Raw genomic sequence first — 16,102 nt, 5'->3', positions numbered from 1 at the left:
GGAGCCTCCGTCGTCACCGCCCAAGTATCCCCAGTCCCCTTTGGGTGCCGGCGTCTCACCAGCGTTGGCCTTGGGCTTCTGGACTCCTGACCGCGGCTCTTCGCCTGGCATTGCCCAGGGTCGGGGGGGATCGCGTGTGAAACCGTGTCTTCGGCTGCGAAGAGTGCTCCCCGCAGCACGAAAGGGGCGCCCTGGGCTCGGGGCCACTGCCCCCTCCCTGCGTGGTGCGATGAGTGCCAACGAGGACCAGGAGGTGAGACCCTCCCCCCGGGGCTGGACACCCCCTTTCCCTCGCAGACCCCAAGGTAGGGAAGCCCGTGGACCCGCGTGTGTCCTCCTGTAGGAGCCCCTAGAGGCTGGCCAGGGTACCCCACTTTGAGCGGTCCCCCGCGAGGCGAGCATGGATGGGTAAGGGTCCGCTCGGTACCCTTCCCGCACACACCATCATGCTCCCCGCACTTTTCATTTTGCACCCCCCCACACACACATCCCCAGTTTCCATATTAACGAGATGAGGTGTCCTTGCTGCTCGACCCTGGTGCACTTGGCTGTCCTTAAAAAAGCCTGTCGTTCTGGCTCAGCGTTTGTGTGCTGAGTTATGATGTCTGGGAATCCGATCACCTTCAAATGTCTTAAATCTGTTTTCTGTCAGAAAAAGGGTTCATTGAGTTAGATTTCTCCTGGAGGAAAATAGTGACAGCAGTGTCAACGGCTTCTGTGTTGTGAAATCGTTTTTTGTCTGTCCCATCAGACTTACAGGGTCGATGCATGCCTAGATGTATTTCTTGCAAGGAAGGTGTTGTTTTAGCGCGGTATCGTGTCAGAGAGTTGGAGGGGAGGCTACCCATCATCCGCAGGGGAATCTTCTAACTCTGGAACGTGAATAGATGAGGCATGGTGTCTAAAAGTAGTGCAGTCCGCACCCCAGGGCTGCACTGTGAGAATGTAGGAGGAAAATTAGAGCCAAGTCTCCTTGGGCAGTAGTGGGTAAGTTGTAGCTGACTGCGTGATTTAGAACAGACCACTTGAAAGTTGCCATTTTTACATATGGAAGATGTAACCGAGTTTCTAGATTAAAGCACCCAAAGTCCAATCAATTAGTTGACACTTGAGCATCTTTCTAAAGTATTTTCACCAGGTAATTGAAGGCACAGTATTAAGCTTCCTGGGAGAAAGTAAAGAGAAGGAAAGATGATCACCATGATCACAATGTTCAGTCAGCAGATACCACGTTAGAATGAGATAGGAAGAGCAAGTTCTGATGTTTCATTACACGCTTTGCAGTAATTAATGCATATTTCAAGGTAACTATTCCAGATGGATGTCCCACAGAAAGGGGTGGAGTTTTCTGATTGTGCTTCATACTTCTCATCTCCAAGTTTACTGCTTTTATTCTACTTCAGGCTAGGAGAGAACACATGATCTAAAGCTGTTTTAAACTGAATCATATTTTCCTCTACACAGGAAGAAAGAAATACAGAGATAGGGTCTTCTTCACAGAATTGATGAAAGCATCAAGTGAGACAATCCAATGTATATTGCTTAGCCATACTCGGCACAGAATTTTAAAGTATTACTAGTATGATTGTGTTGATATGTACACATCTATCATAACCACTTGAGGTCATATGCGTTATCATAGTTTGTCATAATTTAACTTTATCATAGTTTGTTTTATCGTAGTTATCATAGTTAAGGCAAGTGCTCTACCACTGAGCCACCTTCCAAGCCTGTCAAGCTCTCTTAACTATGATAAACTGGGGCTGGGAAGGTGGCTCAGTGGTAGAGCGCTTACCTTGCATGCATGAGGCCCTGGGTTCGATTCCTCAGTACCACATAAGCAAAAAGAAAAAAGCCAGAAGTGGCGCTGTGGCTCAAGTGGTAGAGCACTAACCTTGAGCTGAAGAGCTAAGGGACAGCGCCCAGGCCCACAGTTCAGGCCCCACGAACGGACCCAGAAAAAAAAAGAGAGCTTGACTCCAAAACTAGGGTCTCCAGTTCCAATCCATTTATACCACTAAACTAAACTCATTGACTCTTCTCTTTCAGATGGAGCTAGAAGCATTACGTTCTATTTATGAAGGAGATGAGAGTTTCCGGGAATTAAGCCCAGTTTCATTTCAATATAGGGTAAGATATAGCATGTGTAAGTATACTGACTGCTTTGCTAGAAACAGAATCTAAAGATGGCTAAAAGTGTTGATTTTGTTTTTTGAAATTAGTAGTTTAAATTTTTTTCTGTATTTTCTGAAGGATCCAAATGAAAACTCATCACTATGGTTCCATTCATATTTAGCATTTGAAAACTTAGTTCAGAACTTTTTTTTTCCCCCTGCTCTTGAGCCTAGAACTCTGGGCCTGGGTGCTGCTCCTAAACTCCTTTTGCTCAAGGCTAGCATTCTACCACTTGAGCTATAGCACCACTTCAGCTTTTTCTGTGATTAATCAGACATAAGAGTCTCATGGACTTCCCTGTTCAGGCTGGATTCGAACCATAATCCTCAGATCTCAGCCTCCTGAGTAGCTAGGATTACAGATACAAGCCATCAGCACCCAACTCATTCAGAACCATTTTTAAAAAATAAAATAACATGGGTTTTTATTTTTGTTGTAACAAATCATAAAATTTAGAAATAGATGAAATCTATTCCTTGAAGAGGAATGAGATGGGAGTTTGGAGAGAATTATTCTTTTGTCTTTGCTAGACTCTTTCTTTGTGTGTATGTGTTTGGGCGGGGGGGGGGGGGCTGCGGGGAGAATATTCAGCCTTACTATGTATGTAGCTTGAACTAGCATCAAACTTGCCATCCTCTGCCTCATTCTCCCAAGTGCTGGGACTATAGTGTGGACTACTATACTCAGATTTGGCTCTTGTACCAAATAGTTTACTATGTTCCTAAATTGCTTCCCTACTTTTACTCCTTTCTTCAATTTCCTCCTTACTCTCTACCATTAGTCCTCTATCAATCAGAACTCGTCAGCTCTCTAAAACACTTAGTTATTCCTTTATTTAAAAGGTTTAAAGAGTTTCCCTTGCTTACAGAATGAGGACTACCTGTATTCCTTCCTCTGCTACTCATAAGTCTTCCTGCTTGTTTAAACTGACTCTCCAAACTACCCCTGGCATTGACAGCCATTAGGCATAACAGATTGTTAAATCGTTTCCTAAAGTGTTTTTCTTTTTTCTTATCTGCCAGGGCTTGAACTCATTGCCTCATACTGGCTTTTCTTTCTTGATACCAGCTAATGGTCTACCACTTGAACCACCACTGCAGCTGTCTTTTTGCTAGTTATTTTGAGATAAACTCTCAGACTTTTCTGCCCAGTCTGACTTCCAATTTCAGTCCTCAGATCTCAGCCTCCTAGTAGTCAGGATTACAGGCATGAACCACTGGCACCCAGAAGTTGGGGGAGGGGGGCGGTTAATGTGAGTTCTATATTAGTGTGTATCAGTGTTAAATTTCTAAGAGTTGTTATATTATATTTTAACACATTTGATTACTTTCAACTGGTTCAACAGAAAACAAAGGGAAAAAAATCACATGTTGGTGGAATGAGTGTTGTGTTTGGAAAGATAAATAGGCAAGAAGTTTTGGGTAAATAAGGACCAGTAACATTCATGGTACTATTTGAGTTTTTCATTAAGATTTAAAAAGGTTTAAAATGTTAGGGGAGCAAAAGAAAAGACACTGTTATAATTATTCAGGAATTGCTATCCAGCCTAAAGTATTCATTCCTTTTCTTTAACTTTATCCTTTTGTTTTTTCTCTCAGTTTTACCCTTGGTTTTCTGGTGTCTTGGTAATGTGCTAATACATACGGATTGACTTGTTCTTTATATCTACTATAATTAAGCAGTTAGGAAACAAGAAAAAATATGTGGTGTTTCAAGTTTATGAATTATTATTTTGGCCCAGTCCCCTCATCTTCTCTAGCCTTCATCTTGGGATTTAAGACAAAAATGTGTAAGATGTAGCTTTGATACTGGAAAAGCTGGGGGTCTAGAGAGACAGACGGGCCATGGGCTTAAACTAAAACTGTAAGGCAGACCAGATTAAATCAGAAATTAGACTCAGTATTGCTATCAGTCCTGCTCAGGTTTAGCCTGGGACTAGACCTATTCAAAATCTGATCTGAGCATAAACATTGGGAAGAATAAGTAATTTAAAAGATGAGGACTTACTATTTTGTCTTTTTTTTAAAATCACTTTTCACAAGTGTAAGATTTCTCTTTTTTTCAGATAGGTGAAAATGGCGACCCCAAAGCCTTCTTAATAGAGATTTCCTGGACAGAAACATATCCTCAGACACCTCCAATTATATCTATGAATGCTTTTTTTAACAATACCATGTGAGTAGTTTTGTTTTCCTTGTGTTTTCTTTTCACACCCTATTACTTTTCTCTTGACAGTATATTTGCTCCACATTACAGATCATCAGCTGTAAAGCAGAGTATCTTAGCCAAGTTACAAGAAGCAGTGGAAGTTAATCTTGGAACTGCTATGACCTATACGTTGTTTGAATATGCCAAGGACAATAAAGAACAGTTCATGGAGAATCACCATCCTGTCAATTCTACAGTGAGTATGTGATGATTTTTTTTTTTACTAGATTTGTTCTTTTGTTGTTTTGGCTTGAGTGTTCTAGTGATGATTTTTTGATCATTGTTTTCAAGGTTTTTTTTTTTTTTTGGTTCTTTTGTTTTTGTTTTTGGCACTACTAAAATTTGAATTCAGAACCTTGTTCATCCGACACGCCACCACTTGGGCCATGTTAATGAGTCTAGTTAGTATTTTTTGAAAATTGGAAAACTTTTTCTCTGTTTTAAAATGCGTTAACATCTGAGTTAAGTAAGAAGTTAAGTAAGCTTAGTTTTCTTCTATTTAACTTGGGAAATGAATTTATATTCTCTAGACCTTCATCCTTCATAAGAAATTAAAATACTTGTGTTTCAAAACTGAAATACTGAAGCCCAGCACAGTGACACACAACTGTAATCCCATCACTCAGGAACCTGAGACAGGAGGATCAGGAATTTTGCTGCATAATTCTAGGCCAGGATGGGTGATTGTATTTCTTAAAAAGATAAACAAACAACAATAATTACCAGCCAGATAACCAGGCTTGAGATCCACTTCAAAGCAAGCCAGAGCTGAAAAGTTCATAAGACTCCATTTCTAAAATAATAACAAAAGTTGGGCTGGAAGCATGGCTCAAGTGCTGGTGCTTGGCAAGCAAGCTGAGTGAGCTGAAGACACTGAGTTCAAACCTAAGGATCACCTCACCCACACACAAAAAGATAAAATATACTTAGCTTCTTTCCTTAAATAGTGCTGAACTAGGAGGTCTGAATGTATGAAATTACTACTTCTATGAAGTTGATTTTGTTATAAAGAGTTGTCATAGACCTGTTGCAGTTCAATTTAAAGATAGGCTAGCGTTAATGCAAGTAATAAGATCCTTCCAGGGTTCTGCTTTTTTTTTTTTTTGGTTGATCGTGGGGCTTGAACTCTGGGCCTGGGCACTGTCCCTCAGCTTTTCTGCTCAAGGCTAGCACTCTACCAATTGAGCCACAGCGCCACTTCTGGCTTTTTCTGTTTGTGTGGTGCTGAGGAATCTAACCCAGGGCCTCATGCATGCAGGGCAAGCACTCTACCACTGAGCCACCTTCCCAGCCCCCAGGGTTCTGTTGTACTACTATTGAACTTTTAAAAGAGTACAACCAATAGTGTGCTAAAGACACTTGATTTAGAACACAACTTATAGCAATCAGATTATTTTATATATTTAGAAATTACTGGATTGTCATCAAGATATTCCTATAGTTAGTCTAACCCAGTAAGTTTTAAGGCACGAACCTTAAGAACCATTTCCTGTTTTTTAGACATCCACAGGCAATATTATCTCAGTTGAAACACAAAATGTAGCCTCGTCAAGTAAGAAAAAAGACAAAAAAGAACAACTTTCAAAAGCCCAGAAACGTAAGCTGGCAGATAAAACAGGTTGGTATTATGTCTTGTCTTTTATAACACAGATAAATGGTCATCTATGTTATTTGTATTACTACACACTGTGTAGTGAGTGCTTGCTTAATAGATTTAGATTTAGGGTAATTCTGTACTCTTTGTTCTTGGAAAGTTTAGATTGGAGATCTCTGGGGTCATGGTGTAGAAATATTGCAAGTATTTATTACTAACTCATTACAGGACATGAGCATTTGAAGAGAAGGTAACTGAGAGGCTCAGTAACTAGAAATGAATTTGGAGATTGAGGACCAGTAGGACAGTATACAAAAACGTGTATTACTGTGTCTTCTACCTACCATATTTGGGATTTCCTTATTTGTTTATCTCTGTGTCAGGTATCTGTATTAACAACTGGGTAAATACCATTTTCATTTGAAGTGAAGTCTGGTACACCAGAATTGAATATTTCTGCCTGTAGTTAACTCATGTATACAACATTAAGACCCAAGAATAGAATTCCCTAACCTATATTCCTTTTGGAAAAGATTAAACTCTAGTTCATATCAGCAATAGTATTTGATCCTTTCTATGTAATTGGAGATTTTCACATTGGTATCAATCTATAATTTTTCCCCAATCAGGGAAAGTGAGGACATTATCATTTTTACACAATCACATCTATACTTAAATGTGTGTGTGTGTGCTATTGGTATAAGGTTATAAACTGTCCGTCACTGAGAACTGACTCATTTATTTTGATGAAGGGATTTTTAAATGCCATTTCTCTCATAAATGGATATTAGGGTTGGTGGTTTATATTTTATTTAATGTCTGTCTTTGACAGAATAAAAGCAAGCAACCCAGTGTTAGCCCCAAAACTATACTTTCTTAGTTATTATGGTTTGTAAGATAAACACCTTGGAATCTAATACCACCACCTATCAAAGCATCATTAATATATAAACAATGAAAGAATAACTTGTTAGCCAGCGCAGTCCAGTGTTTAGAATTTTGATTTTTCTCTATAATATTTTAGCATGTCAGTTACCTGTTGGTTTCGTGTATAATTATCTATGATCATTTCCCATAATTTATATCTCTTGGCCTTCATCTCTTTGATGATGTCCACATATCTAAAGTCATTGTCTTCCTAAAATGACTGGAAGCTTTCCTTCTAGATAAAACTTTTAACATGACAGCCAACAGTACTGTGGGTGGTACACTTAACCCAAGTTGGTGCCCTACCACCGTGCTCCTCATAACCGGTAGAGGATTCTTTTTGGAAAAGAACCATTAGCATCTCAGGTTTAGCTCCAGAAATATTCTTCTCTTCTATAAAAATCATGGAGTTAGTTTCAGTATTCCCTTTGCTATAAAATTAACACAGGTTAAATATCCCTCATCTAAAATTCTTCAGACTAGAAATGTTCAGATTTCAGAGCTCTTCAGATGATGGTGTATTTGCACACTTATCAGCTGAGCATCCTTCTAGAAATCTAATTTTAGATTATTTTGGATTTAGGAGTTTGGGATTAGAGGTATCCAGTCTATGTAAGGTACTTGTTTTGAATGTGAAAAATAACACAGCATGTATGGAGTATAAGGAGCATTGGGCCATTTGAATTGAATTTGAATTGAAAGTAGCATTTGTTAAACTATTCTTTTTTGCCAGTACCAAGGTTTAATCAGGGCCGTGTGCTTTCTCAGATTGCTTACTTGGCTTGTGCAAACTAGAGCCAAGCCTCCTGCCCTGCTTTTCCCTTGCTTTTTTGGAAATGAGTCTCTTCAACTTTTCTCCCCCACCAGCTCTAAACCACAGTCTCTAGATCTCAGCCTCATCAGCAGCTAGGATTATAGGCATGAACCGCAGATACCCAATCTGTTGTTTATTTTTGAATATTTTATTAAAAGAAGGAAAGCACTTTGTAAACTATAAGTTCTTAGTTTATTTTCAATCATTCTCAATAAAGGAAAACTGGTTTGAAAAATATTAGATTAAGAAGAGAATATTTTATCAGAACTCAGAAAATTAAGACTCTTCTTAGGTTTGAAGCTGAACATTTGTATATGAGGCCTTCTGTGTTAAGTCTAGCTTCTTGGAGGGAAGGTGCTAACCCTTGAAACAGGAAACTCACACAGCTTCTCCCTTTAAATTAGCAGTGACTGATAGAAGGCAGAATTGGGCAAATGCATGAAACTAAAATGACCCCAGCCCACTATAACATCTTTTAGTTCTTGAGTAGAAATAGAGTAAACATAATAGGGGTGTACCTCAAACACTTTGTAGAACAATGCTGCTAATTCACAAGGTGATAAAGTATTTTTCCAAATAAATGATATATTTGTTGACTCTGTATTTGTTATATATAAGTATATATAAGATTTTAGAATATTAAGACTAGCTGACCAGTCTTAGAAATACATTTGTTCTTTTTTATCCTCTAGATCACAAAGGGGAACTTCCTCGAGGCTGGAACTGGGTTGATGTCGTGAAGGTATAGAACATTTACATTTTAGTCATGATTTTTTATAATAATCATTGCCATCAAGTAATGAATTTGTATGTTCTGTTTTCTTCCCTGCAATCTATGGAATTCCCTGGATGTCTGTTTACTTTTTTACATTCAGCATGTAAGTATTTTTAAAATACTCTTCATATTCTTTGCTTCCCAACACCCTTAAATTTAGATTTTTTTTAAGTAAGTGAAACTTCTATAGGTGTAAGTAGTATTTAAAATAAAGCATGACTGTTTCTTGCATGGACATGGTTAAATGTGACAAATTCTAGATAATATGGAAATTAAGTAAGACCAATAATGGAAAGGAATGCTGTAGATTTTTTAAGTAGAAATCAGTCATAATGTTCTCTTAACTGTTGCCTATCATTGCAAGAAGAAAAATTCTGATTTTATTGTTGAAAATGGTTTACTTTTCATTTTAATTTTTCTAGCAAGCATTCCTAAAATTTACTTAAACTCTTGGTAGTTTCAAATATGCTAAACTGATACATAATACACTAAGTTCATTCTGTTTGTGGGACTTCATGAAATAAGTTTTGCATGCGGTATGTGCTACGCTGCCATTAGAAGTATTTAATATGACCAAAGAATAAAGATTAGCATTTTAGTGAGAACCACTATATGGGTAATTTAGAACTTGCATATTTTTATGTGTGTTCTGGTCCTGGGACTTGAACTCAGGGCCTGGTTGCTGTTCCCAACCTTCTTTTTGCTCAAGGCTAGTACTCTTATCAGTTGAGCCACAGCTCCATGTCTGGCTTTTTCGGTAGTTTAGTGGAGTCTCACAGACTTTCCTGCTCAGTTTGGCTTCTAACCACGATCTTCAGATCTCAACCTCCTGAGTAGCTAGGATTATAGGTGTGAGCCACCAGCACCTGGCAGGACTAATTTATTTTTAAAGCTGTTTGTCAATACTAGGAGTTGAACTCAGGACTCTGCGCTTATTAGGCAAATAAGTACTTTGCCACTAAGTCATGCCCTCAGCCCTAAAATTTATTTTCAAATCCATACATTTGCTATGAAAACTATTAAAATAACCTTTATACCATATAATGTAGTGTAAGAATATTACCTAGGAGTAGGGAGCCTCAAAATGTAATCAGAATAAAGGAGCATGGTTTCTGTTCTCCCATTCTTGGGAAGAAATGTTTGCGTTGCTGAACCTTCAGTTGCAGTCTCTCATAGGTTTGCTGGATACTTCAAGTTATCTTCGCTCTGTCACAGGTCGCACATCAGCTAAGTCCATTCTCTCCCAGTGAGTGCCTGTCTCAGCCAGAATGCTGCATTTCTAGTATAGCAGATCTCGGCTGAAAGTGCGTACAGAAATCCTCTGGTTGGTGCAGAGGGGATAAAAATAGTGCTCCTTTCCCAACTGGAGAAATTGTTTGTTCTTAAAGGAATCCTTAGCAACACACATACAATTCCAAGTTGAAATAGGAAAAAAAAAAAAAAGCCAAATTCAGTAATCTTGGGAGACAGGAAAACTTTTTTTTTTCCCTTCGTGATAGGGATCAGACCCAGAACACACATTCTATCACAGAGGTACACTCAGGCCTTTGTTCTTAAAGCAGTCACCTACACACCGTTCAGTCCCAGAATCACACATCCTAAGCCAATATTTTGCAATTGTGTTTGGATGCCTAGGAAATCTCATAAGACTTCTGGGTGCCAGGTGTATGAGGCCAAAACTCTTTGCATCCTAATTCTAAGATGTTGCTTGTGTGTTTGCCATTTTCTCTTGAGCATACAATCACATTTTGGAGCCGCTCCCGATGGCTGCAAGAAGTGAGGCCTTGCCACCAGCACTCTGTTAAAGCTAAAAGCATGCAGGCTGTGTGTTCTGTTTCTCGCAGTGTCCTAAAGTGGCAAAGGGTACATTAGCACCTCAGGTGGTTCCTACTACTCCCTCCATGCTGTCGGCCACAATACCTGCTTTCTATAGAAAGAGATTCACAGGAATGGAAAACCAGCACCACTTCACATTACACTTTGGCTGTTTTAGAAAATGTAGCGCTTTTTTTCTATTATCATTTATCATCTATTTGAAAGAGGCTTTTCAGTTTTAAATTTTAATACACTAAATATGACTCTGATTTAGGATCCTTAGTTTGAAAATATGAAGAAGTCCAAAATGTTTGAGAACATTACTACCCTGAGGACTTCCTGCTTTTCCTAGTGTCCCCCATTCTCAGGAGGTACAGAGTGCTGCTCAAGGACCCGATGGTTCTTCTCAGCAGGATTATCATCTCTGTGTTGCCTGTATCTCTGTGCCTTGCCTCAAACTTTGCCAATCCTGCCCAGATTTTTAATCCAGAAAAATTACAATTTAAGATTTTTTAATCATATTTGCAAAATTATACTTTTAATATTACTTTTCATTATACATTTGTTGTCTGTTGCGGGGAGGATAACTCAGTGGTAGAACACTTTCTTGCCTAATCCATTACAAAGTCCTAGTTTTAGTCCCCAGCAAAACACACACTCACACACACACACACAATTTATTGTCTGTGATAGGAAATAAAAGTAGAATGTCATTCATTTTATAAATATCACTTTCTGCTTTTATAATCTTGGTTATAACTTATTTCTGTTGAGGTTGTACTTTTGCTCAGGTCGTATTTCAAATCTTTTTGAAGTAGCTAAGCTTAATGTTGAAAGGTAATTAACTTGGTAAAGAAGCTATAAATAATTTAAATTACACATTGCTTGAAACTTATTTTCTGTTGTTTGTTTAGTTTTGGTTCTGAGTGGAAATAATGACTCAAATACCATGATCACTTACACTTGTTGAATGTTTCTTATGTCTTTTTCTCTTATAGTTAAGCAAAACCGGCTCTAAAGATGATGAATAGCATTTGGAACTAAAGAAAAGGAAAGCGTCCTTTAAAAAGTAAAATGGGCTCAACACCTTTCATTACTATTTTCTGATATTGAGGTGGCTTTTTTATATAATACAGGTTTTTTGTATGTTTCTTAAAAATATTGTAAGTAGAAAGTTCATGGAGAGATCTGGTTGTATTAAATTATTTTCTCAAACTTGCCTTAATAAAAGGTGAAATTGTTAACATTGTATATTTGATGAAGCCCTCTGAGCTTTGTGAATGGACAGGTATGAGTATACTAACAGTATTTATTTGTATGCTCTTACTACAGTGGATGTGATCATTTTTAAAGGAATATGAAGCCGTTTTCAGGTTGTAGAGCCAAATATTGACTGAGTCACCATTTGATCCATATAGCATGACCATATTATAGGCTTCTCTCGTGTTAAAGTCCTCCTCCCTTCTTCTGCCTAGTTACTGAGGTGTAAATTGCTGCCAAGAAATTCAAATCCCAGTGTTTGAACTTTATATGATACTCTTTGTAGTTCCTTTTTTTAAAAAAATTTTCATCAGTGCGTGAACTGCCTCCCTTTAATAAATTGATAACCGATTTATACCCTTGTTATTTGGACCAGGGTGTTTGATCATGTGGTCAGAGAATATAAAAACAAATCTGCCAAATACTTTAGAAAGACATTTGTTAGCTCTTATTTAAAACACTTCTCTTTGCTGCACATATCAGGATAGGGAAAAAAAAGGATGCCTTAATATTTAATTTTTGTATTGTAGAAGACAGTGGTTTTAATAAATTCCTATTTATCTGTTATTGTGTTTTTAGTTGTTGGATAATAGGTCTTTAAATGAGTTTACCATAAAACCACATTTCAAGTCCTGGGATGTTCTTTTTTTGTAGTGTCTTTTTAACATCCAGATGTATTTCTCAACCTCTGCATTTTCATACTATATATAGAACTCTTGAAATGCCGAACTTTTACACATGCTTGGTTTTCAACAGTTATCAGTAGAGGGAAGGGTATAGTTTTAGTAGGGAAAGTTTTTGATACTTGCGTGTGATTTACACAGTGACTTTGTATGTGCTCCTAGCTTTAAGAACTCTTAGAACTACTGCTGTGGATTTGGAAGGGTAGGTTGTTTGTACATCAAGTTATACTTCTATAGTTGTTATCTGAGGTTTTAAAGAATACTTTTAAAGAAGTTACCTTAGCATAGATAGAGCAGTTCGAGATATGTCCATGGTTTTTAACACAGTTAATCTTGGCTTCATTAAATTGTCCGAATTATAAAGTAAATGTAATTGCAGTTATGGAATTTAATGTCATTTTCAAAAGCTGAATCACATTTTGTGTCTGGAATTAATGTTATAATTGAGGACCACTACAATATGCCAACTTGTATTTTCAAGATTCTGTATATGTAATTTTTGGTGTTAGGTTGATTTGTTTGATCATGTTTTCTTGAAGAAATATTTGGTAATGGAAAAAAAACACATTTTGTTCTACTCTGGAAGTTCTGATATTCATCAAGGTATGTTGTGGTTCATAGATTACAAAAAAACAATGCTAGTTAAATGCCAATGAACTATTTTTACTCTTTTTATATGAAATATACAAATTTCTGGGGTGATGGTGTCGTGGGGGCCTGTTGTTACCTATCATAAAACACTTGAATGTTGTCATCAATCTATCATGACTAGCCAACACTCCCAGTATATTTTCTCACTTGTGTAGAATGACAAAATTAATAAGCAATAAAGTCTGAATTACAGAGACTCTTGTACATGTTTTATTTCAAGTCATTTCAGCAAGAAAAGTTAAAATTAGAAACCTATACAAGGCTGTGTAGCCTGTTGAAAACTACTCAAAATGTGGATTGCAAAATGCTTCTTGAATGAGCTCAGAAGGAAGTAAGGAATATCTATAGTCTAGAGTAAATGAATGAATGGGAATTATAACTAGACTAACCTGGATGTTAAGGAAAAAACAAGCTTTCACAATTTCAAGGTCCCAGAAGCCAAGATAGAGAATCAGTTCTGGGTAAGGAATCACATACCTGTATAGAAAAGTTGTTCTATCCTGTATGTATACACACATACATTGGTATACATACAGACACATAATTTGTACCCCAAAATTACTTGTATTTCAACTCAAATTCTTTCCCGTATGGGTGATGTTTGTTTTGTTTTGTTTTTTAATCCAAGTTTTAGTTTCAAATTGTTCCAAGTTGGGAGAATTTGTGGACACCTGTAGAAACAGACAGCACCTTCAACTCAGGTCTGCATCCACAACAGCAGAGTGAACACAACAGCAGGGCGGCCTGCCAATAGAAGTGCTAGAAGAATAGTCACAAGGACGTATTGACATTACCCATACTCCTAAGCAGTCCATGTAAGGAAGTGGAGTAATGAACAAGAAACTATTAAACAGACTAGAAAAGAACCAAGTAGAACTTCCGATGGAAATGATTGTAACTGACAGAGTTACAGGAGAAGACAAGTGCTTCTTGCAGTATGCTTTGACAACTCAGAAGTGCATAAATATCCTGTGGGGGGTAATTGGTATTAAATCTGCACTTCTGGTTTTCTCTGTTTAATTGCAGCTAGGAATCTCAGCCATCCTACATCATTTTTACATAGGCTGTAACATTTTAACTGAGTTAAGTATGCTGTCTAGCCTTCATTAAGCTCTGTTGGGTATTACAGACATGTGCAAGGCTAGATGTTGTTTCAAAAGATTTCGCCAGTAATTTGCAAAGGGCTGTCTGATAATTTTAATAATAGTAAATTTAAAAATCATGCTGTGCTGTAATATAGAGATTGTTTTGTGTTGTTTTATTTTTCTTACCATTGATTAGTCCACAGGATAAAAACAATAATACCATCTGCTAGTCTGTTGTCATCATTTCAGTGTTTTCAGTTATGTGCCAGAATCTGGCAAAATTTCAGTTTGTGAGGAAAGTAATTGAGCGTGTTTACTAGCATTTTGGAATAGAATGAAATGAAATAGAAGAGAATTGGCCAGAAAGTACCAACATGCACTATGGGATATAAAGCTTCTTTGATGAAATTTCTTTAGATGTGAACGGATATATACTATCTAAGTTATTAGTAAGTATTCTTCAAATAAGAGTTTAGAAGCCACTGATCAGACAAAAGATTGAACAACGTTATATTAAGTGTTAATATTTATAAACAAGCTTTTCGATGTGCTAAAGAATTTAATCATTGGCTCAAATTGGGATCTTTAATGACTTTGTCAAATTTATAAAAAGGAAAATTCTTCCATGAAGAGTTTTGCTTATATATATTTTTTGCTATTGAGAACCAAAAATAAGAAAATCCGTTTAATTTTTTCCATTTCTACTCGTTTCCTGTGTAAATCTAGTTTCCAAAATAAATTGTCTGAAAAGGCTGACGGTGGTAACAGGAAACATTCCCACCCCAGCCATTTTCCTTTTGTAACTCCTGGCGTCTGGGAGGTTTTCCAGCACCCTCTGAAGCTATTGTGTGTTCTTTGCAGTTCAAGTCCTCCATGCATATTTGGAATGTTAACAAATTGTCCTGGATTTTTATTTTATTTTTGTCAGTCATGAGGCTTGAACGCAGGGCCTAGGCACTGTCCCTGAGCTTGGTTTTTGCTCAGTGCCAGATGTCTACCATTTGAGCCACAGCTCCACTTCCAATTTTCTGGTGGTTAATTGGAGATAAGCTTTCCTGCTCAGGCTGGCTTCAAACCTCAATCCTCAGATCTCAACCTCCTGAGTGGCTAGGATTATAGGTGTGAGCCACTGACATTCAGCCTGTCCTTGATATTTTAAACAACAAACCATCTCTATGCTCAGTTCTATCTCCTTTCATTAATAAAACAATGCAATGCAGAAAAATGAGAAAGTATAGGAAAGAGGAGATCCAGATTTAAACACTTGGCTTCAAAATTAGCTGATTCAAAATTAACCTTGGAGCTAGAGGCAAAGCTCGGTGAAGCCTTGAGTTCAATCTCCAGCACCAAAATGATAAAAATAAATGTAAACAAAATTTAACCTTGGGCTCAATATGGTGGCTCAAACCTATAATTCTAGCTACTTGAAGGGAGAGATGAGATCATGGCTCAAACCCAAACCAACAGTTCAGGAAACTCCTCAATATTTGGCTGGAAAAAGTAGTAGACATCTGCAATTGGGGCAGCAAATAAGATCATAGTCCAGGCTTGCTTTGAGCATAAACTGAGTCCTGTCTTAAAATAACCAACACAAGTTGGGCACTGGTGGCTCACACCTGTAATCCTAGCTAAGGATTTCAGTTCAAAGCCAACATAAGCAGGAAAATTCATGGGACTCTTATCTCCATTTAATCACAGAAAAAGCCAAAAGTGGCACTGTGGCTCAGGTGGTAGATTTCTAGCCTTTATCAAAAGATCAGGAATAGCACCCAGGCCCAGAGTTCAACCCCCAGGACTGCAAAAAATAAATAATAATAATAACCAAGCCAGGCACCTGCAATCCCAGCTATTCGGGAGGCTGAGATCTGAGGATCGCAGTTCAAAGCCAGCCCAGCAGGAAAGTCCGTGAGACTCTTATCTCCAATTAACCACCAGAAAACCGGAAGTGGCACTGTGGCTCAAGTGGTAGAACACTAACCTTAAGCTGAAGAGCTCAGGGGCAGTGCCCAGGCCCAGAATTCAAGGCCCATGATGGATAATAATAATAATAACCAACACAAAGGGACTACTGTCAGAGTGGTTCAAATGGTAGAGTGTCTGCCTACCATACCTGAG

At 37.8% G+C, this 16,102-nt stretch overlaps 1 protein-coding gene across 1 annotated transcript; it reads left to right on the top strand.

The window, feature by feature from the left end:
* Positions 1 to 39: 39 nt before the first annotated feature.
* On the top strand, positions 40 to 11,548 carry Rwdd4 (RWD domain containing 4). The gene is made up of 8 exons (XM_013026851.1): positions 40 to 253; positions 2,050 to 2,130; positions 4,241 to 4,350; positions 4,432 to 4,579; positions 5,884 to 6,001; positions 8,411 to 8,460; positions 8,594 to 8,596; positions 11,307 to 11,548. The coding sequence occupies exons 1-8, from the start codon at positions 230 to 232 to the stop codon at positions 11,337 to 11,339; spliced, it is 567 nt and encodes a 188-aa protein (XP_012882305.1). The 5' UTR covers positions 40 to 229; the 3' UTR covers positions 11,340 to 11,548.
* Positions 11,549 to 16,102: the final 4,554 nt, after the last annotated feature.

This window comes from Dipodomys ordii, unplaced genomic scaffold (genome assembly GCF_000151885.1).
Source record: "Dipodomys ordii isolate 6190 unplaced genomic scaffold, Dord_2.0 Scaffold4, whole genome shotgun sequence".
NCBI classification, from domain to species: domain Eukaryota; kingdom Metazoa; phylum Chordata; class Mammalia; order Rodentia; family Heteromyidae; genus Dipodomys; species Dipodomys ordii.
The sequence above is the reverse complement of the archived record's forward strand: the minus strand, read 5'-3'. Positions and strand labels throughout refer to the sequence as shown.

Excerpts from the sequence above, each read along its gene's own strand:
- Rwdd4 (XM_013026851.1), top strand. The coding sequence starts at position 230 with ATGAGTGCCAACGAGGACCAGGAG. Across the intron at positions 2,131-4,240 it reads CAGTTTCATTTCAATATAGG|ATAGGTGAAAATGGCGACCC; the intron begins GTAAGATATAGC and ends TCTTTTTTTCAG. Across the intron at positions 6,002-8,410 it reads TAAGCTGGCAGATAAAACAG|ATCACAAAGGGGAACTTCCT; the intron begins GTTGGTATTATG and ends TTTATCCTCTAG.